The 27,979-nt window shown below is 43.4% G+C and overlaps 2 protein-coding genes across 3 annotated transcripts in view; one reads left to right on the top strand and one right to left on the bottom strand.

The window, feature by feature from the left end:
- Positions 1 to 647: 647 nt before the first annotated feature.
- On the bottom strand, positions 648 to 15,833 carry LOC138962295 (uncharacterized). The gene is made up of 3 exons (XM_070334051.1): positions 14,366 to 15,833; positions 10,776 to 10,839; positions 648 to 2,786 (listed from the first exon to the last, which is right to left on the bottom strand). Exons 1-3 carry the CDS (start codon positions 14,723 to 14,725, stop codon positions 2,524 to 2,526), a joined length of 687 nt encoding a protein of 228 aa, XP_070190152.1. The 5' UTR covers positions 14,726 to 15,833; the 3' UTR covers positions 648 to 2,523.
- A 6,549-nt stretch (positions 15,834 to 22,382) lies between these two features.
- Positions 22,383 to 27,979, top strand: part of LOC138961966 (glutathione peroxidase 1-like) — a 13,994-nt gene continuing 8,397 nt past the window's right edge. Inside the window, exon 1 of one of the 2 annotated variants that reach the window (XM_070333659.1) lies at positions 22,383 to 22,751. Coding sequence is in view for 1 of the 2 variants with exons in the window: in XM_070333652.1 (XP_070189753.1) it covers positions 26,131 to 26,149 (19 nt within the window). In the remaining variant the exon portion in view is untranslated. Of the gene's footprint in view, positions 22,752 to 26,072; positions 26,150 to 27,979 lie in introns of those variants that run through there. The other variant, XM_070333652.1, reaches the window with a different exon arrangement.

Raw genomic sequence — 27,979 nt, 5'->3', positions numbered from 1 at the left:
TAAGTTGACAATGGGTTGACACCAGACATGCTCGAGAACTGACTCAGTGTGATGTTCGAAATTAAACTTTCTATTTTCACCCCGGAGAACTGTGTGCCGGACTGGCTCATGTTAGAGTGCTCGTCCTCTGACCCGGCGGCAATATTATTTTTAACTTAAAAATACAAAAATTCTTCTTTTTCTGAACTCGTTATTCTTGTATTTTATTCATTTTAATTCATTCCAAAGGTTTTTAATGGTGTATTGAAATTCGAATTTAGTGCGTAACAGGCTGCCCTTAGACAGCTGTCCCACAATCCCGTATTCTATTTTTAGTCCGGGATAACTCCTGCTATTTGTAGAAAAAGTCAAAAGGCATAACATTAAATGTATCACCGCGCGTCGACTGAAAGTAATGGTGGTTGGGGGGGCTTGTAAGATCATGTGCTTGTGTTCAGCTTAGATTCTCAGTATCACTGCACTGCCATATATTTGAGCTATCACGCTCACACACACACACACACTGACACACACACATACGTCACACACACACACACACACACACACGTCACACACATACACAGGCACATACACACACACACGTCACACACATACACAAGCACACACACAGACACACAAACACACATTCATACAAACACACAACACACACACACACACACACACACACACACACACACACACACACACACACACACACACACACACACACAGCGTCTGCACGGACAGTCGTTTTTATGTGAAGTAAAATCCTTTCCTTTTTTAAATCTCTGATATCCATGTATCAGACAAGTTTCTATTGCTAGACAAGAAATGGTACTCTTTTTGATGCCGCTAGTCTAGCGGTAGAAAGTCTATATCGATAACCTTTTATTGTCGGTGATAATTTGAAGAACCCCAGTGAATCTGCTGTCAAAACATAGAATTCATTCTATGCGCAAAGAATTCTTTCTATGCATAGAATGCTGAATATAGAATCAATGTTTACATGGCGATCCATACCAAAGGCGGGGCGAACAGTATGATACAGTAGGGGAAGGGCTCCTAATATGGACCACTTTTTGTTTCATGCTAATAATTAACTAGCTTGTTTTCTTCCGAAGAAGTTTCATTTTGTGTTTGGTAGCCCTTAAAATTCTCTCTTAGGTTAACGGTTAGGCCTAATTAGAGTGAAATAGCTTTGATAGACATTCAGCAAAAATTAAATACAGAAAAAATCACAAATGGTCCATATTAGGAGCCTGGGTGCCTAATATGGACCAGTGAAGCGGTCTTCACGAATCACTGTAAAAAGCTCCCTATACTTCAAAATAACATGATACAACATATTGTACAAGTCAGACTAATTAAAATATGCTTTAGATTTAGCTGTTTCGGGTTGATGAGAGCATTATTTGAAGCACACCAGGAAATTAAAGAAGCTTATCAAAAACAGAGTGAAAATAAGTGAAATTATCAACTTCCACGAAAAGAAGACTTTTTGTTAGATTTCTTTTTTATCTCGAGGGCTAGTTATAGGTTATTTCCAGCAAGCTTCTTAATGAATTAATGAAAATAGCCTTTAGCTTTTTTTTCTTCGATTTGTTGAAGGTGGTCCATATTAGGGGACTCGCACATACTTTGAGATTTTGCTATTATTTTCTGTTTGCAGTAGAAACTCGGGGTCAAACCTGCTAAAATGTAACAAATACGGTCTTAGCTGTCATATATAGCAATTTTTGTGTGATAAAAGCTTTGGCTGTGGACAGAAACGAGTCCGTTTTTGGCGGCAAATTTAGAGTGAACGCTGCCAAAAGTGAAAAAAAGAGAAAAAGCCTAACGGTTTTGAGATTTGTGTTTCTGCAACTGTTTTGACATGTGCAAGTTATCCAGAGAGGGTGAATACAGCGAATAAAACTTTTTTGAGCGCTCTAGCGCCGTTAGTTTGTCAGAACAGGAGGTGGTCCATATTAGGAGCCGGTCCATATTAGGAGCCCTTCCCCTACACTGTACTATCATACCACATAGCCGGCAGTAGCAGTGCTAAATAGATGGTTTTCTGAAATAACTCCTTCTGGTTTGTATTGGTTGTGAGAGCGTGAATATTCTTGCTTTTCTTCTGACAAGTAACAATTCACACATGCTCCTGTCCCCGTGTTTCTGACACACCCCGGCCTCGCTAGTGATTGGCCCTTCCAATGTTTGTCCGAGTAAAAAGCAAGGGCATTCACGCTTTCATAACCCGTACTAACCCGACAGTGCTATTTTCGGAATTCGTCTCTTCGCTCTCATCGCAAGGTCGGTGTCGAGGTCGTAGAGTCAACTGAAGTAAAATCTGAGAAAACAGTCTGTGCGAACGTGTCCTCAGCCCCTCTCGTTACAAAATCGACATCACTGAATGGTCTCGGTAACCGATCTAGTCACGTGTCGTCAGTAGACTCGGTCAACCCAGGCCTCTCATCGTGCATTATCAAAATCACTGAATGGTCTCGGTCACGTGCCGTGTCCTCAACGGCAAAGCACGAGGTCGGTCGACCACTATCACCACTACATGCAGCGACGCAGGTGGTAGTCCCAGCCGCTAATGGAAGTGTAGCGGTTCCCGGGCCGCTCCGAAGGCAGAAAGTCCAGGTGCTGACACTGGGAACCGTCGCTGTTGACGTTGATGCCTCGGCACTCGGGGAGCGGCTTGGTCGCACACAGCTCCATACACTTGTCACGGGTGGTTGACTCGGGCACGCCGGCCAGCACGGCGTCATCGGGGGTCAGGTAGTCTCCTATGAACGAGCTGAAGGCCACCACGGTGCACGCTGCACGCAGAGACAGGGGAATTGAATTGAACTTTATGTTACAAGGATTAAGATTTAAGGCTATGCCTTTTCTGACAATCTGTCTTTGGGACGCACAAAGAAAGCGAGCATGTAAAAGACGTTTTCTGGAAATAACTCTGTCAGGACCGGCACGGTTGGCCTAGTGGGAAGGCGTCCGCCCCGTGATCGGGAGGTCGTGGGTTCGAACCCCGGCCGGGTCATACCTAAGACTTTAAAATTGGCAATCTAGTGGCTGCTCCGCCTGGCGTCTGGCATTATGGGGTTAGTGCTAGGACTGGTTGGTCCGGTGTCAGAATAATGTGATTGGGTGAGACATGAAGCCTGTGCTGCGACTTCTGTCTTGTGTGTGGCGCACGTTATATGTCAAAGCAGCATCGCCCTGATATGGCTCTTCGTGGTCGGCTGGGCGTTAAGCAAACAAACAAACTCTGTCAGGATTTAATAGTTGTTCGTCCCGATCGCAGGATACAGCCGATCGGAAGCGTGGAACATGCTGTTGTGATGTTTTGAAAACCTTGTCCGAGGTAAAGGGGATCTTACTCTTCCAGACCGCTGATAATCCTGACAGGAGTTATTTTTGAAAATCGTCTATTAGTGAGTGATTTGGGTTGGGTGGTGTCTCGATCAAGACATCTTGCATGTGGTCTTGTTCGGATGGTGTGCACGAAAAGGTGCTCAACTAGGTGGGATTGTCGGATTGTGAGACTATTGCGTTTTCAAACTGTACATTATTGCATTCTCATTACATACATGGACAAAAACAATATTTTAAAAAAACCACGTAAAGGTTTACTTGTAGTGCATTCCCTCAAGAGACAAAGACAGGTTTTTGCGTATTATGTGACGGATCACTCTCGATCTCACGGACAACGCAGTGACCTACTTTTAACACCTAACGGTAGTGACCCGGAACTAAAAATGTCCGCGTTGGTGACTCCGACCAACAAAGGACCCAGAACTGCTCAAGGTGTTAGCAGGTCTACCACCTTGTTCCGCGATTGGAATAAAGTGTGACTGAAGCAGCTGGCTTTGATCCCTCTGCCCGTTTAGCACGTACGCAACGTTCGCTCGCGCGGAAGAGTTTCTCTGGTAGTTTTCTTTGTGTTATACTCACGGCGCATTACGTTCCAAATGGTTCCAATCGATCTTTCATCAGCTCCAGCCACGACCTCGCCAAAAAAAAGCCTGATGCACAGAAACGATTTTAACTATTTTGCTGATGAGCGGTTCATGCCCTGGCGGTTAACCCTCCAGTAAACTTGAAAACCAAGCCAACTGAACCACGCGCAGTTGAGATTATGCATCGAAATGTGAAATTAGAGCGGCAGACTGGATTGTTGAAACGGGCTGTTGTCACTTGGCTTGTACCTGCTACTATTCTGACTATTCTTTTCAAAAAGCTACCACTTGTGTACAGTACAGCACGACTTACAAAAACCTAAGGAATGCTCCCGTGTGTTTCTTCGACACGACCGACTCCGTCGGCGAGTGAAAAAACAACAACAATATGAGTGACCACAATTGTAGATGTCACGCAGAGTGATATAACAAGGATGTTGTTTGGCGTTAGCACAACGTCAAAACTTCCGTCAAATCAAAAAATGAAGTTAAAAAAGAAAATAAAACAATTTACGGGGTTGTTGTTTATTGACTGCCAAATAGTGTTGACGGTGGAACGAAGGAAACGCCAAGGACTGTTTAAAACTCGGAAAAATTGCCCAAAATGTTATGGTCAAATTGGCCGAAGAAAATTAATCTCAACAACATCATCGTATTATAAAGCGGTACAGGATCGCAACATAGGGGATAAAGGGGGGTGGGGGTGGGGGTCGTGGTTTTCGGAAGCCGCCCCCCCCCCCTCTCCCTTTTAACCCAGCAAATGTACCTTTATTTCTCAAGGGGAGACCCAAAATACACCATTCAAATGCTACATGTTTATTCAACGGCATCTGTGGAATGCCTGGTCCCTCAGAACTCACACCTGGCCAGCCCTTGTATAGCGGCCTTATTTTGGAAGGCCTGTTGACCCGTGATTTGTACAAATGTAAAACCTTTTACGAATTGCGGGGCACACCGACAGACAGACAAATTTGCGCTTATTACGCTTCGAAATCAAAACATAAAAAATAACATGTGCAGATTTACTCACACACTTTCATTTTCATATGAATTTTTGGCCTGGGATCCCTTTGTGGTTGACTGGGCTCTAAACAACAAATATTATTAATGATAAAAGGCATGTTTTACTTTGTGGAATGCGATTTTTTTTAACATTTGTACAAATCGCGGTTTTAGTTCAAATCACGGATTAACAAGGCCCTTCCCTCTCCTACACTAGATCCAGCCCTGGCAACACTAGTGCACAACCATCCCACAACCATCCCACAACCATCCTTTCAACGCGATGATTACCCAGCATGTGTTGACTGGTTGCCAGTGCTTTCGTAAAACTCGGTCTCGATCATAATAGAATATTATTTTCTTGGCCTTATGAGTCAATTGCTCGCATCGGCTACAAAGACATGGCATTATGCTGCGCTATCAATCTTAGCCCTGGCATTTCCCAGCCCCTTCGTTGATTAGCGCTGGAGACAGAATCAATGAAATTTAATGTTTGTATCTTATTTCGCTAATTGCAAATATGCCACACCTCGGTGCAGCGATGTCAAAAAGTAATCACAAGTTAATGCGCCGTGAAGAAGAAGAAAGGGTTGATAGAAATTTCTCTCAACCAGTTTTGAACGCGGTTGTTTGTGCTGTTCTTGTTTGTGTGGGTGGGTTTGCGTGTATTTTGCTGATGGCTGCTTGGGGTCATTTTTCATTTACATGTATCATGTTTTACTATTAGCTATTCCTGGGGAGAGAGGAGAAGAAGCACAACATGAACAGAGAGAAAATCAAAAAGTAAAAAAACTTCGACGGAACAGCGTAGAAGGCTTCACTGTCCAGGAATAAACTTTTCAGAAGCTACAAGAATGAAAGTGCTCTCGTATAATTGTTAACTAGATGAATACCCGCTTCGCCGGGTACGGCTTCGGGAATACCCGCTTTGCCGGGGGTACGGCCGGCTTTGCCGGCGCACCGCACGAAGGAAGGGAGATAAACGCGCAAAACACTGGAGAAGAGTAAAAATAGTATAACGGGAATATGGATTGAGCGTTGTCGACAGTGACCTTCTAAAAATAGAAACGGGAATATGGATTGACGCCACACGAAGGAAGGGAGATAAATGCTGAAAACACTGGAGAAGATAAGGAAGAGTTACTGGGAATGGATCCAGAGAAAAACTAAAATCGGTTCAGCGCTGCGCGCTGGGAACACGTGTTGAAATATCTCATCGAGCAGGTTGTGTCCGGGGTGTAGCTGAATATGGCCACCAAATTTGAACAGATCCATCGAGAACCTTGGGCGTGCATCGCGGACACACACACACACACACACACACACACACACACAAGTCGTATATATATATAGATGGGCGGTTCTGGTGAGGTTATGCCCCCTCTTTCTTTCGGCTGGTAACTGGCGCCACCTCGCGGCAAGATCACACGAGAAAGGAAAAAAACCTTGCATTGGTCCCAAATAGCATATCGGTTTGGTAACAGTTCGTGCGTAAGTCGTGCATTTTATACGGTAAACAGACAATGGTCGGTTCTGGTGAGGTTATGCCCCTTCTTTTTTTCGGCTGGTAACTGGCGCCACCTCGCGGCAAGATCACAGGAGTTGTCTCGCGTTATCACCCCAGAAGTGCTCATTGTAACATGTCATGTATTGTGAATACAATTTTGTTTAACTTTAAACCAAAGTGCTCTCGGAGGGTCGGTGTGCAAAAGGTAAAAAAAGGTTAATGATGATAAATGTTGTTGTACCCCCTCACGGTAAAATCATCAGGGGCATGTTCCCGAGTGTGGGGGAAAAGGTTGTTGGTGGGCACTTTTTCATCGCCCTTCCTCACCGTCACCCGGTGCACATCAACCACTCCCTGTGCCTTCAGTCCATCTTTGATTTTTGCATCACTGCAGAGGCCTTCCAGCTACCCCCCGCGGGTTAGGAGGAAGAATTTACCCGATGCTCCCCAGCATGTCGTAAGAGGCGACTAACGGATTCTGTTTCTCCTTTTACCCTTGTTAAGTGTTTCTTGTATAGAATATAGTCAATTTTTGTAAAGATTTTTGCATTCTCCCAGTAAGGTACTATATTGTACTACGTTGCAAGCCCCTGGAGCAAATTTTTGATTAGTGCTTTTGTGAACAAGAAACAATTGATAAGTGGCTCTATCCCATCTCCCCCTTTCCCCGTCGCGATATAACCTTCGTGGTTGAAAACGACGTTAAACACCAAATAAAGAAGCCTTCCAGCTCGGGACAGCGGATGACCCCTTTGCTGGTGTTCAGGGCTGATGTGCACGACGCGAAACTGGTACGTGGGAACAAGCCGCGGGGTCTGATTGGTTGAAATCACAACAAATCTCAATTTCAACCAACCCAACCCCGCGGCTGCGTTCCACCCACATGGGGTAGTATCTGTATCTGTATCTGTAGGTTACGTCGCTAGCATCCAGATTACTGGCTTTGGCGCGACGGGTGAGTGTGCGCAGCGACGTCGTCCAGCGGCGGCTGGTGGTCAGCGCCGACTTGAATGCCTCAGTATAGAGTCTGAGTGGACAACTATGTTGTCCAAGTGATTCCACTCCTGTCTGTATTGTTCGGTGTTGCAGCATGGTACAGCGAAACACCTGTTTTGTATGTAATTGTCTATGGGGTTGCTACCAACGTAGTCTGCTGTTTGTCTTCTGGGTCGAATCATGCGGCCAGCACGTTGAGGGGTCAGGAATTTGTCTTGAGGTTGTCAGAAAATAGGATGCCTAGGTATGGGTTGGAAGGGACAGTTTTGAGGATGGTGTTTTTGAGGGAGTACATGAAGGTGGAGGGTGGTTTGAGGGAGATGCTCATGACATAGCACTTGGTGGCGTTGAAGCGCATTCCCCATTTCTCTGCCCAGCCTTCTAGACACTTCAGGTCCTCTTGTAGGGTGTGGTGGTCGTTGAAGGTGTCCATCTCTCTGTAAACCAGGTCCTCTTGTAGGGTGTGGTGGTTGTTGAAGGTGTCGATCTCTCTGTAAACCAGGTCCTCTTGTAGGGTGTGGTGGTCGTTGAAGGTGTCCATCTCTCTGTAAACCAGGTCCTCTTGTAGGGTGTGGTGGTCGTTGAAGGTGTCCATCTCTCTGTAAACCAGGTCCTCTTGTAGGGTGTGGTGGTTGTTGAAGGTGTCGATCTCTCTGTAAACGAGACAGTCGTCGGCGAACAGCCTAACCTGAGATCTAACTGCCTGCGGGAGGTCGTTGATGTGGCTGAGAAAGAGGAGTGGGCCCAACACGGTGCCTTGTGGGACGCCTGAGTCGACATTAGTGGGCTGGGACGTACTGCCTTCAGCGACGACTTGCATGCTGCGTTCCGTGAGGAAGCAGTGAAGCCATGCGTGGAGGGGGCCTGTGATGCCATAGTTGGCCAACTTGAGGAGGAGCCGGTCGTGGGGGACTGTGTCGAATGCTTTGGAAAAGTCTAGTATGGCCATGTCAATTTGTTTGCCTTGATCAAAAGATTGCAGTAGGTCGCTGGTGGTGGTTAGTAGTTGGGTTTAGTACCCAGTTTCGCTTCGTGCACCTCAGTCCTGGGCACTGTAGGGGCTGACCCCGACACGCCAGTCAACAAAATCGCGTACTTTCATTCGAAGGAGTGCGTCAGATTCTTTCTTTGGCGGGTATTCAATAACAGCGATCTGTCGGCGCAGCCTCTTCTCATCCTAGAAGCCGAAACTCTTGAAATCCCATTTTGGATCGCAAAAGGCGACAATCTGGACAAGGGACTATCTGGTTCAGCCAACTCCTCAGGAATGAGTCGGGTCCAGGGCCTAGTGATGCGTTTCTTTTTAAACTCACACACACACACACACACGCGCGCGCGCTTGTACACACACACACACACACTGAAGTTATGCTAAACCCTCATCATTGATTCTTTGTTTTGCCTTACTTTCTGGTGTAAATGACAATATCATCATCATCATCATCATCGTCATCATCATCTCAAACGTGTGTATTTTGATGTTTGAATTTTAACTTCCATAGTGTTTCTGTTTTAGTGTAAATTGGTAGGTGTTTTTACATTTAGTCAAGTTTTCACTAAATGTTTTAACATAGAGGGGGAACGAGGGTCGTGGTGTATGTGTGTGTGTGTGTGTGTGTGTGTGTGTGTGTGTGTGTGTGTGTGTGTGTGTGTGTGTGTGTGTGTAGAGCGATTCAGAGTAAACTACTGGACCGATCTTTATAAAATTGTACATGAGAGTTCCTGGGCATGATATCCCCAGAGTTTTTCTTCATTTTTTCGATAAATGTCATTGATGACGTCATCGAGTTTAAAACAATTTCATCTTATTCCTTGTCGGTTCCTGATTCCAAAAACATATAGATATGATATGTTTGGATTAAAAACACGCTCAGAACAAGCGGTGGACAGATGTCAAATGTGTCAAATTGGCTTAACAAGACTTCCCCAAACCAGAATGTGTAAACAGACCTATGAAATGCTCCTTTTGCAGCATGAATCTGGCAAGCACAACTGGGTTTCCAAAGTTAAGAAGGTGTTAACTGAAAACGGGTTTGACATTGTTTGGCTGTGCCAAGGGGCTGGCTACGATAAAGGTTTTGTTTCCCAGTTTAAAGATCGACTGATTTGTATGTATAAACAAAACTGGCATTGGGAAATGGAGACAAACGAGAAGTATCAATGGTTTTATTCTTTTAAAAGCGTTTTTCAGCCTGAAAAGTATGTATAGCAAACAAATGGAAAAGAGATGCGCTTGCTAGATTTCGGTTAAGAGCCTGTGGGCTGAGGAGCAATGCTCAGGGTTTTTTAATACAACAGGCACGTGACAGTGCATGCCCGATGTGTGATGGAGGCTGTGAAGACGAGGTACACTTTCTTTTCCACAGTACAGCCAATGCTGATATCCGTGCAAAGTGTAATTATAACGTGTTAAAAAGTTGTTCTGAACCAGCCTCAATGGAAGATGTAACCCGTATCCTAGCCCTGGATGAAGAAAGTGTAGGCTACTCGAAGCAACTGCACAATTTATTTCTAAGACACTAAACATGCGCAAAAAGAAACTAGATGAGTCAAGCTGAAATGATGTATAATGTAATTTTTACGTACGCAAATGTTGGACTGGATGGTCTTAATTTCTCATTTAAATCGGGTTGCGTGGACATGTATACGCGTGTATTTACACGTGTGCGGGTGTAGTCTACATAAGCGTATATGTGTGAGTGTGTGTGTGTGTGTGTGTGTGTGTGTGTGTGTGTGTGTGTGTGTGTGTGTGTGTTTGTTTGTGTTTGTATGTGTGTGTGTGTGTTTGTTCGTCTGCAGCCATTGTTGTTTTTGTATAGATATGTATTTAGACATGTTTCCCAACTTGTCACGCGAGGGTAACGCCGACTAGTGCTTTATTGGTTTTAAATATTTGTGGTCTGCAGATTGATTGGTTTCATGAGTGTATGTTAAACTGTTGGATCAGTATTTTCCTTTGTGTGTACATACTATACCTTGCTTTTTACCCTTAGTCTTAGATATTTTTGTTTACCTATGGCTTTCGTGTCGGTGTGTTTGTTTGTTCGTACTCATAAACTAGTTTGCTATGTTTTTGTTGTTATTAATGTTTTGTTCATTCGTCCTTTTACCCCTTTTATGAATGATGCAGAAATTGTTGTTTTACCTTGTCTATCAGGCTTTTATTAGCTGATGACAATAAAGTGTCAAAGCGTCAAAGCGTCTCTCTCTCTCTCTCTCTCTCTCTCTCTCTCTCTCTCTCTCTCTCTCTCTCTCTCTCTCTCTCTCTCTCTCTCTCTCTCTCTCTCTCTCTCTCTCTCTCTCTCTCTCTCACGCTCAACTATCTGTATGAGGAGGACACTCACTGCATTTTGGCGAGCAAACGGCGTCTGTCCGGCATTTAACATCGGCTCGAGCAGTGGTCAAATTCTGAAAGTAACACAACTCTTATAAGCAGGAGGATATTCTGTGGTGCAAATCCTGCCCTTACAGCACTGAAGAAAATTGAATGCAATACAAAGTACATACACAAATAAACAATTTTGTATACAAGATACAAATCACACACACACACACGCAAACACACATATACACACACACACGCAGCGCCCCCCCCCCACACACACACATACACTCACATACACTCAAATATATTCATGTGCATATTAAACATATAAAAAATATAATCCCTGGTAGACTTGTAGAGAAAAGAATGTTTAGTTTTGCAATCAGGAAATAAGATAAAAAGCAAATCTGGAATCATGCAAACCAGGCAGTACAAGATCTAATCATTTCACCACTAAATGGTTCCTCCGAAGACGAAACACAGCCGCCTTTACGGCAAGGTGATGGAAATCGGTCGTGCACGTAATCTTCCCATTTGGAGGACACAGGCACCTTCTCTGTATCAAGTGACCTCCGCGGGTACGCTCAACAGCAACAACAACAACAACAACAACAACAACAACAACAACAACAACAACAATCAGTTAAAGATAATTTCTAAATAATATTGGTGGACCCCTTTCCCTCCCCCCCCCCCTCCTTGTCACCCCCACCCCTGTGTAGTAATTTCTGCACAAAATGTCATCAGGGTATGCAGTTAAGATGATTTTGGATAGTCTTTCGGGGTACGAGAGTGGGATGGGTTCTTATTGGTTTAAACAATTTTATTCAGAACATGTTTTCAGATAACAAAGCCGCATACAATCAATTCAATCAATGACGCTTATATCGCGCATATTCTGTGGGTACAGTTCTAGGCGCTCTGCAGTGATGCCGTGTGAGATGAAATTTTATACGGCCAGTAGATTGCAGCCATTTTGGCGCATATTTACCTTTCACGGCCTATTATTCCAAGTCACACGGGTATAGGTAGACAATTATTAACTGTGCCTAAGCAATTTTGCCAGGAAAGACCCTTTTGTCAATCGTGGGATATTTAACGTGCACACCCAATGTAGTGTACACGGGGGGAGGTTCGGACACCGAAGAGAGTCTGCACACAAAGTTGACTCTGTGAAATAAATTTCCGCCGAACCTGGGATCGAACTCACGCTGACAGCGGCCAACTGAATACAAATCTAGCGCGCTACCAACTGAGCTATATCCCCGCCCAATTTGTAAATGGAACACAACAAGCAAGGGATAGGTTCTCATTGTTATTAATTGTTCCGCATGGCTTGAGACATTTGTGAAAGATCCTTTGAGCAGTAAGTGCATTTCAAATGACGTGAAAGTTTACCGGTTAGTGAATCGGTTTGTCAAACAACACTAAATACAAAGTCACCAAAAGAAATCTTCAGGAAAGAGCACACTGTAAATTTCCACTCTAGAGCACACTTTTTGTAACCAGTTGTGAACACTGTGCGACATCTATATATATACGGCTTGTGTGTGTCTGTCTGTCTGTCTGTCTGTCTGTGTCACTTCGCGATGCACGGTCAAAGTTCTCGATGGATCTGCTTCAAATTTGGTGGGAATATTCAGGTAGACCCGGACACGATCTGGTCGATGAAAATTTTCAACACGTGCTCCCAGCGCGCAGCGCTCAACCGATTTTGGTTTTTCTGTACATCCATTCCCAGTAACTCTTCCTTATCTTCTTCGGTGTTTTGCGCGTTTATCTCCCTTCCTTTGTGTGGCGTCAATCGCGTACAATGCGCCGGCGAAGCCCAGTACCCGGCCAAGCCGGGTATTCGGCTTTACTTCTTCCCGGCGAAGCCGGGTACCCAGCGAAGCGGGTATTCATCTAGTACTATACTGTTCAAAAAAAGAAACGCATAGCTTGTAATATTTGGTTAATTTAGTTATATGGCTACAAGGATATCCACCAAACTGCAGAAAATGTTTATCTGGTCGTCGACCTTTCGTCCATTGCCACAAGTGAGCTCTGCACGTGACGCATGCGTTATCAGTGGCTACAATGTCAAAATTGCTCATTTGGCATGACCACTCGTCATGCTTCAGTGTAATCTCGTGAAACTCGGGGAATATTGAGCTCTCACCATGTCTTCCAAAACCCATAAAAGCGGATTGTTCGCCACAAAGAAATCAGACGACAATTCAGCGACGAAAGATGGCCCGATTGAGCAGAGAAGACCGCCAAATTGCATTGGGTCGTTTACAAGCAGGCCAAAGTCAAAGTGCAATCGCCAGGCACTTCCACGTGTCCCAGGGCACCATCAGTAGACTGTGGGTCAGGTTTCAAGCCACTGGCTCCGTTGCTGACTTGCCACGAGCGGGAAGACCAAGGGCAACAACTGCTGCTCACGACCGCTTCATACGGCTCCGCCACCTCCGGAATCGTTTCCTGTCGGCCTCATCTTCTGTCCAGGCTCTCCCCGGGCCACACCGATTATCGGACCAGACCGTGCGGAACCGCCTGCATGAAGCTGGTTTGAGAGCTCGCAGACCTCACAGAGGAGCTGTCCTCACCCGCCGCCATCGCCAGAACCGAGTGCAGTGGGGCAACCAGCACCTTCGCTGGACCGTCCGGAATCACTGGAGACACGTGTGGTTCAGCGACGAGTCCTACTTCCTGCTCCAGCGACATGATGGTCGGAGGAGGGTCTACCGGAGAGTAAACGAACGTTACGCGCCCAACTGTGTGGATGAGGCACCCGTTCATGGTGGTGGAGGCGTCATGGTGTGGGGGGCGATCAATACCGCTGGAAGGAGCACCCTGGTGCACGTCCAAGGGCGCATAACTGCCCAGCGATACGTGGAGGAAATTCTGCGCCCACACGCCCTTCCTCTTCTGGCTGACCAGGATGCCATATTCCAGCAGGACAACGCTCGCCCGCACACAGCACGACTCACCACCCAGTTCCTCACCGACCACCATGTCCAGGTGCTTCCCTGGCCATCCATGTCGCCAGACATGAACCCGATAGAACACCTCTGGGATGAATTGGACAGACGTGTGCGCAGGCGAGAAGAAGCGCCGGCAAATCACCGCGATCTATTGCAGGCACTTCAGGAGGAGTGGGACACCATCCCACAGCAAGATATCCGGCATCTGATCCAGTCCATGCCCAGAAGGTGCCGGGCAGTTGTTGCTGCTCAAGGCAGTCACACCCCCTACTGACTTGACAGCCTCGGCACCCAATCGTATTGATTGACTGATTGATTTGAAGATGCAAATGAACTGTGTGTGCATTCAACTGTGTCCATACCAAATTTCAAACAAATAATCTAAATATTGGATTTTCTGTTAATTTTTTCGAAAAATAAAACAAATTTGGCAAGTAGCAACTATGCGTTTCTTTTTTTGAACAGTATATATAACTCTACTAGCAAATGTAGCACACATGGTGAACACGAAAAAGTGTTTACAATGTGTGCTACCTTTGCAAGTAGAATTTATAGTACTCCACACAGTGTTCACAACGGGTTGCAAAAAGCGTGTTCAAAAATGAAACACTTTGGTTTAGAGTGCATCCTCTACACTCACCTCAACATCGGCGTTCTTCTCCACGTCATAGTACTTGATACCATAGGCGTACACAAGGTCCTTGGTTCCCGAGCACAAGTAGGTACCCAGAAGGTCGCACGATCTGCTGGCCGAGCGGTAGTTGAACGACTGGCACTGCGGGTTGTGAAGACACTCCACCCCGCAAAATCGCAGTGACGCGTTAGGCAATGACGTCACGACGGGCGCTGCAAGCTTCATGTTCCGGAAGGGAATGGAGCTGATGTAAGCGTGACGCTTTCCTAGGCTCACGGTCTCTGAGTGACCGAAGCTTAACACCACAACCAGTGTCACAGCCTTGACGAGACAAGTTTGTATGGATGACGTCACGTAAGGAGCCATCAAGACTTTTCGTCCTTCAAAACTAAACTTGGCTTTTTTATTTTTTTAAAAATTTAAACAACGAAGTGACTGTGGTAAGATGAACAAAGTTAAAAAAACAAAGGAATACTGTACTCACCAATACAAGAACGAGACAAGACGGTACGAATTTTCGCTTATGGAAGCTTCATACTGTGGTAAGTCCGTGTTGCGTCTGCTTTTTGTTGTCTTTTGTGTTCTTGTTTTTCCTGATGAAGCTTCCATAAGCGAAAATTCGTACCGTCTTGTCTCGTTCTTGTATTGGTGAGTACAGTATTCCTTTGTTTTTTAACTTTTTTTAAAATTATTTTTATGTTTCTTTTTAATTATTTTTTGTTATAGTAAAAACGTCTCGTTTAGCGATTATACTCAGGTAAATAACATTTGAATTTAAAGAATTTATGCATACAACGTAGCTAAATCTCATGTAGTTCGCTTTGTAGAATGTTTTCCGTGCTGGAAATAAACACAATGTGGCTTCCGCGAGCAGTTACTGCAAGGTGTAAAGCTGCAAGCTTTATTCACAAGAGTTATTAAATGTTGACAAAGATCTTGGCACAGACAATAGATGCAGATCTTAAAGTTAATGTTATTAGTTCTGTCGTTGAAATAAGATACGATTTTCTTTAAAACGCTGGCCGAGATGGAGCAATTGTGGTCTAACTTGGTCTTCAGATGAAGCAATTCACACTCGGTACGCTACACATCTTCGAGAAAAAAAAGCAAGGAGTGTCACAATTTCCGGATCGAAATCTTGCGTTGAAAACTTTTTTTATGGGTCTTTTTATCTAACAAGACGCTGTTTGGTAAACACTTTCTTCTTATCAAGTAAAGGTTGTGAGGGTCTAAATGCTACATCTTCTCAGACTGCTCGAAAAGAAAGGTCAGAAAACGATTTGTCAAGTTCCGCACCTATTTTGACAGGTTCTCCCAAAATGAAAGTGAAGTTTGATTGGCCCGATTCAAAGGACGTATAGCGCTGACTGCAAACAGCCAGCCTCTACTAAATGCCCCAGTCCTCCTGCTGCTGCTCTTTTAAAAGACTGCGAGATGGAGCCAACATGCCGCGATGAAGTTTAACCGCCATCGAGCTCTCTTTGAAAAGAAAACAGGAAATGACCAATCGATCCCCCCTCCCTCCGTCCAACCACACTCCTCCTCCTCCTCATAAAAAAGGGTTAACAGAAAATTCTCTGACTCAATTTTAGGTGACTTGGTCCTAATGGCTTAGAAACAGTTTGGAGAATGAAAGTCGGTCTCTTCGATAATTGGGAAGTCTATGATGAAGTCCGTACTGCGTAAGAGCAGCTTCCATTGTAATGAGTCGTCAAACAATGAAAGGTGAGGGACACGGCTTTATATATGGCATTGCACGGTTGGGTTCATGCTGGGAGTTTTCACACCTCTATGGCGCCTCAACTGCTGTCTTCCTGTTTCATACGAAATTATTGATTATCAGGGGGACCGGTTTCTCAGGTAATCGTCGTTTTATAGTACGGGCGTTAGTGCGAGTGACGTCATCAAGTCTTAAAAAGTGCAGAAGAGAAGTTAAGTCGAAGTCACTTCTCTCCTCACACCACCACCCCCCCCCCCCCCCACATCCCCTTCCCACCTTGCATTTTTTTTCCAGTTTTTGAATTGTATTCATCCTCCGAAAACGGCGTATGGCTGCCTAAATGGCGGGGTAAAAACGGTCATGCACGTAAAATTCCACTCGTGCAAAAACACGAGTGTACGTGGGAGTCTAAGCCGATGAACAAAGAAGAAGAAGAATTGTATTCAAACATACTTCGCTCACCTTATCTTTTCAAATTTTTTTGTCCACTCTCGATCCACGACCGAAATAAATAGATGTTCGGAAATAACTCTGCCGGGTTTGTATGGGTTGCAAAAGATGATGAAAAGTGTTTAACGCCCTCGCGGTACATGTGCAACCATTAGGGGCGTGTTCCCGGGTTGCGACAGAGTGAATACTTTTCAATCAATCAATCAATATGAGGCTTATATCGCGTGTATTCCGTGGGTACAGTTCTAAGCGCAGGGATTTATTTTAATTTTTTTATTTTATGCAATTTATATCGCGCACATATTCAAGGCGCAGGGATTTATTTATGCCGTGTGAGATGGAATTTTTTTTACACAATACATCACGCATTCACATCGGCCAGCAGATCGCAGCCATTTCGGCGCATATCCTACTTTTCACGGCCTATTATTCCAAGTCACACGGGTATTTTGGTGGACATTTTTATCTATGCCTATACAATTTTGCCAGGAAAGACCCTTTTGTCAATCGTGGGATCTTTAACGTGCACACCCCAATGTAGTGTACACGAAGGGACCTCGGTTTTTCGTCTTATCCGAAAGACTCTTGCTTTTAGTGAGTCAAACTTTCCCACGTGACATTATATGCCAGTCACTAACGAGGAGTGTGTCCAAAACACGTGAGTAATCATTGCTTGCCTGACTAAAAGCAAGAGTATTTACTCTTTCACAACCCATACACAACCGTTATTTACGCAGCCCTAAAAGTCCAACAAATGGTGTACTCACCTTTGGCTAGTGATTCTGAAAATGTACTAGCCAGAGAGCAAACTTTATTAGCCAAACCAACAATTTGTTCCAGCAACTTTACTCGCATTTGGAGAGTAGATGAACATTTCTACTCGCCAGTTACATGTTTCTACTCGCCATGGCGAGTAAAATACTTGCCACTTTCAGGCCTGTTACGGAATTCGTCCATTGTGGACGAACAAGCAGGGAAAGCCAAAGTAACAAACAGACAAGTAGACAAACATGCAGAGTGAGAGGGCATGTAATGTATCCGAGCCGTGAGGAAAAAGAGCGTGTGTGTGAGGCCAAACAAAAATATACGTTGGTTTAGGGTAACCCGACCGACCCTATTTTTTCCCGCCGACCCTAAAACTTTTGTTTAATTTCTCCAAAAAAATCCCCAAAAAAACAACCTCTTGCACATGTTGCGAACCATAACGAGACTAAAAATGTGTTTTTAAATAAATGAAAACCGACCTACCGACCCTATTTTGGGGGGTCATGTTACCCAAAATCAACATTTATTTGGTTTTGCCTTAGTCTAAAGAGAGATCCCATTTACCTGGGCCATATCCTCCTCATCTCTCTGAAAATTAATTCTAGAACTGAGTTTGGCCCAAACTAAGATTCTCTGAAACCTAACCAGAAATAGCACCAGTTCGAATAGCATTTCGTTTCGCATAATCTCCTTCTTCGTCTGCGTTCATGGGCTGAAACTCCCACGTATATTCGTGTTTTTGCAGGACTGTGTTTATTCGTGTTTGGCCGTTTTTATCCCGCCATTCAGGCAGCCATTCTCCGCTTTCGGGAGAGTTTCTCGTATAAAAATCGTTTTCATCAAGTTGTTACATCATTGGAAGAATAAATGAAGCCAGTTATAAACAAGCGTTTGCACTCTCTTTGTGCTGGTTTAAACGATGTATTGAACTTTTTTACGAAGAAAATTTCCGCATATACCACCCTCCGCTTGGACACATACAAAAAATTAACATCCTAACTGCTTTTCGGGAAGAGTAGGAGTTTGGGGGGGGGGAATAATTTCACAGGTTGACTATAGTCCCAGTTAAGGTATTAATTCATCCGCAAAAAAACAAAACAGAATCTCACTCTGCACGGAAAACATCCACGTGGTTAATTTTTAGTATGTGTCCAAGTCGAGAGATGATTTTCTGTCATGTAAAATGTTCCTTGTCCAGATCTGAGATTGTAAGCCGAATCGCTTACACGGGAAGGTCTGTGTCTTTACGCCGACAAGGCGGTGCAGGCTGCGGTGCCACAGTCTGTGTGAGTGGTGGTTAATGACGCGTAAATGCAATCAATAATTAATTAAATGTTGCGCTTTCCTCCAATCTTGGTCAGAAATTACAGCTCCAGTTATTGACACCCCTTTCAAGCAAACTGGGGCATAAGTTCCTGTTTTGATCAAATGCCGATTAGTTTCACGCAGCTGACGACAAACAATCATTCCAATAATAACAGCTATTGTGTTTTCAGCGTAGCAATAGGGTCCGATATTTAGACGAGACAAGTATAATGCCGACGAGTCGAAGACGAATCGCATTATACTTGTTCGAGTCTAAATATCGGACCCTATTGCTACGCTGAAAATAGAATAGCGATTATATAGCTGTTCTGACCTTTATTTGTTGTTCCAAACTTACAAAATGACAGTTTTTGCGTCGATGCGTTGATCTCAGGTTTTGATAGCAGACGCCGTTTCTTATGCGCATTAGTTTTGCGCAGGCGCCACACTGACTTTGGAAAAAAACTCGATTTGACAACACAGCTGTTAAACAGCTTTTTATTAGTTCATTCGTATACAACAAAAAGAAGTTTGAGTTTTTTTTAATTTTGAACAAGACTACTTATGAAGAAGACCAAAACACAACATCAACGGAAAACTAGAAACAACTGAAGAACTAGGATGCAACTGACAAGGGGAGGAATTAAAAGAGAACAGCTAATCCGTACAAAGCGAGCAGACGGCAGCGACGTTTCCAGTTTGGGTGAATGGCATTTATACTTGTCTCGTCATGAAGCGAATTTTTCAACCTCAGTTATAAACGACTACATGAATGTTAGTGCCATGGGTTGTACATCAATACTTCAGAGGGGAAGTGGGGTATTTAGTGTGGAGTTACGAGAGAAGAAAAGCCGAATACGAAAATTTGTGTCACTCGGCACCTGTGAACTAAGCTCACAGGCACACAAAAACGGCTGTTCCGTTGTACTCCCCTGTTTGTACTACATCTTTCGGCTTTGGGCATTTTGTGGTTTTTAGGGACAGAAAATAATAGGTTTAGTCCCGTTTCATCGGGAAGTTAGCAGAAAAGGGTATGCTATCGACATTTGTAAAGCTGAAAAACATTCCCGAGAAGAATTTCAAGTTGTCAGTGTATGCTGTTGTCGATCAGTGAAACATCGTGTGGTACAGGTGGGTAATCCGGAACCATGCGTCTTTGTTATTGACAATATGCTTTTGGATATTGAGAAAAATGGCCGACTTCCGTAGCATTATGCTTTGATGATCGGAAGAGACCATCCAATCACAGCCCCCGAATTCCCCCACGTGTTCATCAGAATAGCTATATGGAGACCTTTCGAATTAAGTCACCACGACCCCAGTTGATACTTTACCTTGCCCCAACAACACACCCTAAAACTCCCCCCTCTTCAGCATCCTAGCTTCCCCATCCTACCAACCACTTCATCAAGATGTTCTCACGAGAACAGCTGGCGGTTTAAACAGCAAAATCAATAGTCGTATCAAAGATATCCTGCCTGACTTTTCAAGTGCCCCCTCCTGTGTGTACGTTTCAATCCCCTCCAGTGGGATCACGTTGTTTGGTAACGTAATCCAATTTTAATCCTAAAGTTAAACACCAAGCACAGACCGATACTGGATAGTTCTCAGGGTCTCAGATACGCAAAGGTCTGTGCTAATTTCCGTGACGGAAAAGGAATATCATCAAAGTCTTAGCGCTTACACGTCACGTCTTACGCAGCTCTAACCATACCTTAGCAAACAGTCTGAAAGGGATACACCTTGTAAGCGCACACACACACACACACACACACACGCGCGCACGCACGCACGCACGCACACACACACACACACACACACACACACGCACACACACACACACACACATACGCAAAGATTCTCAGATGGAAACATCAGCTACACAGTAATGTGTGGGGTTTGTAATTATTTTAAAACACACCAGAATACCTTAAAGTTAATGTGTGAACGTTCAGTTATTCAAATTTTAATCCTTGTGTTTGGGTTATCTATAGATACAGAATGTCTTTATCCCCCCCTCCCCCCCCCTCCCCCGCTCCCGTCCTTTTTTCGCACCTGAGAGCTGTGAATCTTGCACGCATTTGCTATATCACAGATGTGAGTACCTAAATTAGCACGGGTTGTGTCTGCTGTCGTTATGGATTGCTCCCAGCATTGAAAAAAAGTCGAGGAACAGAATCCGGACTCAAAAACGGAAAAGATTCCACAACAAAACCGTTTCCCTGTTTACATTCGTTAAAATAATGTACATAGTTAAATCATAGTTGCGGAGCGTTTTCAACTTTGTCATCACATGTGTGTCTGAATTACAACACATCGAATGTCCCTTGGAATTTTTACGTTTACATTTGCAAGAAAATGTGTCCAAAATCGTCTTCTTCACTATTTTCTTAAAGTTTTCTGTCACAATATCTTTTGGAACGAAAACAGAGGCGGGGTTTTGAGTGCTAGGAAAGTGTTAAAACCTCCCTCAGCGACCTGTGTAACACAACAGGTATTGATCTTTATGAGTTCAGCCTATAAGCGTCTTATCTTGGTCTTGATGATTATTATAACAGAAGCCTCAGAAGCCTAGCTGCGCGCAATATGTGTGCCTGGTATTTTGTAGTAGGATTAGGGTTGTGGGTAGGCGGGGTGTTGGGGCTGTGAGTGAGTGTCTGAGGGTATCTATGAGGGGTGGGTGGGTACGGGGGTATTGTTTGTAAGTTTGTCTGTTTACATGATTTCTTTGTAACTCCGTTTGTTGCTTGTGTGTGTTTTGCGAATGCAGATCATGCGTTTATATAGAAAATATTCCACTGTTGAACAGTCTGACAGGTCGGGCTTTCTTATTGTCTATTACAGATGTATTATTCGGAATCGAAAAATGTCAGGAATCAGCGTTAATTAACCATGTTTTATTGATAGCAAAAATGTGCATTAGAAAAGTTAAAAACTAAATCGCATATTCCATTGGAAATTGTATTTCAACAAGAACTTGCGCTACGAAAAGTGTATCCCCATTGTCCTTAGTTAGATTGTTGTTGAATTAAAAAGTAATTTAATGGAAATGTAACCTGTAATGCAAAAGAAAACAAAAAGAAAGAGAAAAAAAAGGAAAAAAAAAGAAGAAAAAGACGAAAGAGGCAAAAAAGATGGGTTGAAGCAACCTTGCATGCAACTGAAGTCAAAAAAAAAAAAAAAAAAAGAAAGAAAGTATTCCGCGTCACACAGTCACTTGTTTACTTTTTTGGTGTATATTTATCATCGTAAAATTTGCAATAAACAATCCTGAAGACAATGCTGCTCAACGTATGCTTTTCATAGTTTGTTCTTCCGAAACTATATGCGTGACTGAGTTACTGAAATTCTCACATTCTCCCAGTTGGCCGCGTTCGTCAATTCTTGTGGAATTCCTTCTGTAGCCTAGCTGTCGGGAAGTGTCTAAATACACGAATCTGTATATCGCGGGGTTACAGTCAAAAGGACATAGGGCAATTCTTTATTCATTTATACAAAAGACGAGGGGTATCTGTCATTCAGACACTTGTGTTGCCATTTGTAGATGTACAGAATAGTCTCTTTCATGCGTTGCCACCTTTGAACGTAAAACCCTCAGGAGCAGCGCAACACAACATCGCGCTGATACAAATCTGTTATTGTACACCCTGTGAAAAGTCAAACGCAAACCGATCAACTGTACGTCCCGTTCTACCATTAACCCCTCCAGCTATTCTGCCATACAAGGCGCAGTCTTTCGTTCCTTGGCCGCTTTAAATCGTCTATAATGCTCATGTCGTATGGTTCTTTACTTACTGAAATACCGTAACAGCTTCGGGCCTCGCTCGCTCTTACAATTTGATTCAGCACACCGCTCTGTGGGGGATCGTTTTGTTGCTTGGACTTTTGATACAGATTCTCCTAGCTTGAATGTGCTGCTTGATAAAAAAAAAAAATTCAAAAAATTCAAACGTTTCGTGTTTGAAAGGTTGGTCCAAAATAGAGGGCAGTTTGGCATACAGGATTGGTGATATGGTAACCTTTGATGTGTAAGGTTTCTTACTCGTTCATATATGTGGAGTGGGACGTGGCATTTTTTGCTGAGGATACAGGTTATTGGATAAAACTCCATCCATATTCCACGTTTTTGATTCTATATCGATTGCAGTGCAGGTAAACATGTTGTTACTTTGTTTTACCTGTTCACGTGAAGCTTTGTGTTTTTCAAAGATTATTTTCAGGTTTCAGGTGAATTGAAATTATTCTGTGCTTGATTTGTGTTTTTTTAATTTTTTTTTATCTTATTTCTTGCTCAAGCATGGTGGAAGACGGCATTTGTTGTATTGTATTTGTCACCCTTTTTACTCGTAGAAGTGACGTTGTTGTTATTGCTGCTGTTATTGGTGGTCGTGGTGGTAGTGGTAGCGATAGAAGTAATGTCGTCGTTGCAGTTGTTGTTGTAAATGGTGATATTAGTTGTGAATCTGGTGTGTTGTTTTTGTGGGTGTATAATTAATTTTTTCTTTATGTTGATTTTGTTTATGTTATTTGTTTGTTTGTTTGTTCGTTCGTTCGTTCGTTCGTTCGTTCGTTCGTTCGTTCGTTCGTTCGTTCGTTCGTTCGTTCGTTTGTTCGTTCTCTCGTTCTTTCATATGTTCGTTTGTTTGTTTGTTTGTTTGTTTGTTTTTTGTCGTACTCGTCGTTGTCGTCGTTATCTTTGTAGTAGTAGTAGTAGTAGTACGTAGTAGTAGTACGTAGTAGTAATAGTTGTTGTTGTTGTTGTTGTTGTTGTCGTTGTTATTGTAAGTGGTGATGGTGGTGAATTCCCATGTTCTCATGAAGATGACTAATTTTTGACTGAATTTCCCCGGTGCGTGCGGTACATATCTTTGACTTTAAAGCTATTTCCGATATTATAACATGTGGTCAATGATACGTGCAACCAGTTTATCAGAAAACTCCTAATTACGCATTGAGGGTTGTTTTCTTTCTTTTTTGTCCTACAAAACTCCACATTGCACAAAGCAAATATATTTCTTTCAAATATTTTCATATCCTGAACCTCTGAAATGTCTTCAATACCGTGTGAACCAAGCACCTATAGGACTGAATTGAAAGGGAAATTTTGACATGGCAGCAAATAATGACTTTGTGACAATTAACCGCCAAAAGTGACGCTCGCTTTGCTGACAGTATTGTGCCGCCATTTATACGCTGAGACTTTCCTTCAATATTTTTATTGATAGGCGTCCATTTGTAATGAACAGACAAAAGCGGTGGTGGAAAGAAGGAGCAGGAACGTAGTAGGGGGCCCAAAGAATCGTGGAAACTTAATCTGAGATTGCCCCCGAAAGCCCCTTGAAATTACTCAGTCGGAAATTACAGTCTTGGCTGACAACCTCATTTTCTTTCCGCTGACTGAGGCCCCAGAGGCTCTTGAAGTTGCAGAATGTATTTCGTTTCCGTGTGAACTTTTCTGTCATTCTCTTTCAAGTGTGTTCTAACCGATCTGCTGACCTTTTCGTACGAACACCAGAACTAAACAGTGATGGGGCAGATCTGAGGAATCAAGGATTGTCTGAATTGGTAGTTATTGAAGGGTCAGTCAGTGAAATCCATTTACGGTTTTGTGTTTTAATATTATTGCAAAGTCGTTCGCATTTCTCTGGCGCTCGTATGTGTGTATAAGTTGCAGTGAAAATCGTATTTTGTACGTGTAAGTTCATAGTAGAGAAAACGTGTGTGTGTGTGAGTCTGTGTGTGTGTGTGTGTGTGTGTGTGGGGGGGGTAACCAAACTTATCTACAGTAGTTAATAATCGTGAAGGAATGTGAACAATGAAACTGGGGTGGGTAGGGATGGGGGTGTAACTGCAACTTATGCACTTCATGATAACTTTCATAAATCAACAACTGTAAGGTAAAACGGGGGGAGGGGAGAGAGAGAGAGAGAGAGAGAGAGAGAGAGAGAGAGAGAGAGAGAGAGAGAGAGAGAGAGAGAGAGAGAGAGAGCGAGAGAGAGAGAGAGAGTGTGAGAGTGTGAGAGAGAGAGTGAGAGAGAGAGAAACTAAATAAAAAAAACTGAGTCTCTTACAGTTGCAATTAAAGTACCAGAGGGGACTAGTATCGTTACTGTCATTCTTTAACACCTACCCCTAACATAGGTGACTAGTATCGCTAAAGTCATTTCAGCGCTAACACCTAACAGAGGTCAGTAGAACCGTAACTGTCATTTTCAACACTTCCAGCCCAAGAAGTCACTATAGTGTCGCTATCAACACGGTAACAGTTGCACGCTAGGTCAGAGCAGCGCGCTTTATTGGATCGCCCACACCAACTTGGTGACAAGAGCCGGGGACTCAAGCTACCTTGGGGTGACAGAGATCAGTAGTACCGTTACTGTCTTTTTTTCAAAAACTTCCACCAAAAGAGGTGACTGTAGTGTCGCTACCCAAGCCATAACAGTGCTTGCACGCTAGGTAAGAGCATCGCGCTTTATTTGATCGCCAACACCAATTTAAGTCACCATGAGACAAGAGCCGGGGATTCAAGTTACCTTGGAGTGACAGAGATCAGTGTAAGTAACGTTACTATCTTTTTTTTCAAACACTTCCACCAAAAGAGGTGACTATAGTGTCGCTGCCAAAACCATAACAGTACTTGTACGCTAGGTCAGAGCAGCGCGCTTTATTGGATCGCCAACACCAATTTGAGTCACCACGAGACAAGAGCCGGGACTCAAACTACCTTTGGGTGACAGAGATCAGTAGTACCGTGAATGTCATTTTTCAAATACTTCCACCAAAAGAGGTGACTATAGTGTCGCTACCAAAACCATAACAGTAGTTGCACGCTAGGTCAGAGCAGCGGACTTTATTGGATCGCCCACACCAATTTAAGTCACCATGAGACAAGAGCCGGGGACTCAAGCTACCTTGGGGTGACAGAGATCAGTAGTACCGTGAATGTCATTTTTCAAACACTTCCACCAAAAGAGGTGACTATAGTGTCGCTACCAAAACCATAACAGTACTTGCACGCTAGGTCAGAGCAGCGGATTTTATTGGATCGCCAACACAAATTTAAGTCACCACGAAATAAGAGCTCGGGACTCAAGCTGTCTTAGGGTAATTATTCAGGGTCGTGGTTTGCTTTTCTTTCAGGGTCGCAACAACTGATATCTAGAGCCCCTTGTTGTCTTTGATAGTCTCTCCAGTCCAATAAGACAGGGTTAAGTTTACTACAGTTGAACCCCTTTTTTAAGACCTACAAACATCTGAGAAAATCAGGCCTTTGAAAGGAGGGAGTCTTAAAATGGGGGTAAATTTTCAGAGGTTATGAACAAATAGTCTGAAAAAAACAGGGTCTTAAGAGGAAGGAGGTTGATCTTAAATAGGGGGTCTTAAAAGGGGGGGGGGTCCACTGTATGCGGGCTAAGTTCAAACTGATCATTACCACCGACTATCGGAACGCCCAGTCAGTCCTCACTGTAAACACACCTATGTCAGTAACGAGCACCTGGGTTTCTTTTCTCATAGAGGAGTTCACACCTGTATGGAAACCGTTTTCTCAGGTAAGGAGTTTTGTTTTCGAAAAACTGACTACAAGTGATGACCATAAGTATTTTTGCCTTCACATTTTGCTGAATTATGGATTTATTCATTCACAGCATAAAGTTCGCCCTATGGAACAAATTTTTTTTTTGTGTTCACCATAACAGATTCATGCAGACTTTTTAGAACGACGAGAAATGTATGCTGAAAATAATATTGTAGGATGGTTTCCGATGAAAGCGGTATTTCAATTCAGGTTTTTTCAATTAAAAAAAAACAAGTACTTAATAGTCAAATACATTCAAAGATTATTTGTGTTTTCCCCTGGAATTAGCATCTGATTTATGACCGGAAGTTTGGATTTTACACACGTGTTCTGAGAGGAAAGGATATGAAGGAGATAGTTTCTATAAAACAAAAGTCATTTTGGAAAGCAATTTTCTAGCAATTTGGACCTAAAGAAGGCTCAGAGACAGTCGGTGTATTGTAATTAAGAACGACTCACCTGCAATGATTAACGCGAACATACCTTCTAATACGCCAATGAATGAAATGAATGTGAACAGAGGGACATCCTATTCTTCAGCATCAGACTCCCGATTCAGTTTACCGTCATATTTGTTTTCGTTGCTAGTACCCACGCATACGTTTAGCAGAGGCAACCCGTTGGATTTCAGGAATTCTACTCTGTTATCTGGCAAATGCGAACAAGTTCTGGAGCGATTATAATAGCGAAAGCGTAGGAAGAAGCGAACATAAAGACAGTGTCCATAAGCAGTCTGCTTGTTAACGTTCTTAATGTTGTTACTGTTTATAACGTGTATACAAGAAATTAATTTAAAAAAACACACGCTTAAACCAACATAAAGACAGCGTAAATGGAGAATTTACTGTCTGTAAAGATCACCCTAAGGGCGTATAAACTTTCAATAATTGAACGTTCAAACACTATTTTGTAAGTATTGCTGTGTGTGGTGTCATCGTTTTAAACTACACACGGAACTGTGTTGCGATCTCAGACGGCCGGTTGATGGTCGGGTGTATACCTTTAAAGACATTGTCCTCTTAAAGTATATATGTCGTGCCGAATTCACGTAATTGCCGATTTCGCGTAATGGGCAACATTTTTGCCCATTTCGCGTAATCGGCAAAACGCTGCCCAATACGTGAAATCGGCAGCGTTTTGCCGAAATCGCGTAAACGCCTCTAAAACTTGCCTATTTCGCGAATTCGGCAGCCGATTACGCGGAATCAGCAGCCGATTACGCGTAATGGGCAAGTTGCCCAGTACGCGAAATCGGCAATAGCAAGTTAAGTGTGCGTGTGTGCGTGCGTACGTGTGTGTGTGTGTGTGTGTGTGTGTATGTGTGTGTGTGTGTGTGTGTGTGTGTGTGTGTGTGTGTGTGTGGTCGATATCTCTCTCTCTTTCTCTCTCTTTCTTTCTCTTTCTCTCTTTCTCTCTTTCTCTCTCTCTCTCTCTCTCTCTAACAGTGTCAATGACAGTATAAAAGAAAAGAACACGAGCCACACACAGAGTGAACGGTTTGTGAGCATATCCTCAGGAAATACTTGTTCTCGTGTGCCCGTATTATCAATCAAACAAGTGGCCTTAGTGATTGAAACTCACAAACAATACCACATTTAAACTTTTAGTTTAAGCTTTCATTTTGCTGATAGCAGAGGAACAGTCAGCATGGACGGCAAGCATCGTGCGCGTTTTGATGAAAAAATGAAAAATGAAAAGCTTTCCAAGTACACATTGCCCAACGCAGACGACTACCGCTACGTGGTGAATGTCTTGTCCGGCGATGGAGATCGAAAGAACAGAAACGTTTACTACATTAAGGAGA

The sequence above is a fragment of the Littorina saxatilis genome, linkage group LG1 (assembly GCF_037325665.1).
Source record: "Littorina saxatilis isolate snail1 linkage group LG1, US_GU_Lsax_2.0, whole genome shotgun sequence".
NCBI classification, from domain to species: Eukaryota; Metazoa; Mollusca; class Gastropoda; order Littorinimorpha; family Littorinidae; genus Littorina; species Littorina saxatilis.
Note: the sequence above shows the minus strand (reverse complement) of the source record. Positions and strands in the feature narration are given on the sequence as shown.

Excerpts from the sequence above, each read along its gene's own strand:
- LOC138962295 (XM_070334051.1), bottom strand. The coding sequence starts at position 14,725 with ATGGCTCCTTACGTGACGTCATCCATACAAACTTGTCTCGTCAAGGCT. Across the intron at positions 10,840-14,365 it reads AGAAGAACGCCGATGTTGAG|AATTTGACCACTGCTCGAGC; the intron begins GTGAGTGTAGAG and ends TGTTACTTTCAG. Across the intron at positions 2,787-10,775 it reads CGTTTGCTCGCCAAAATGCA|CGTGCACCGTGGTGGCCTTC; the intron begins GTGAGTGTCCTC and ends CTCTGCGTGCAG.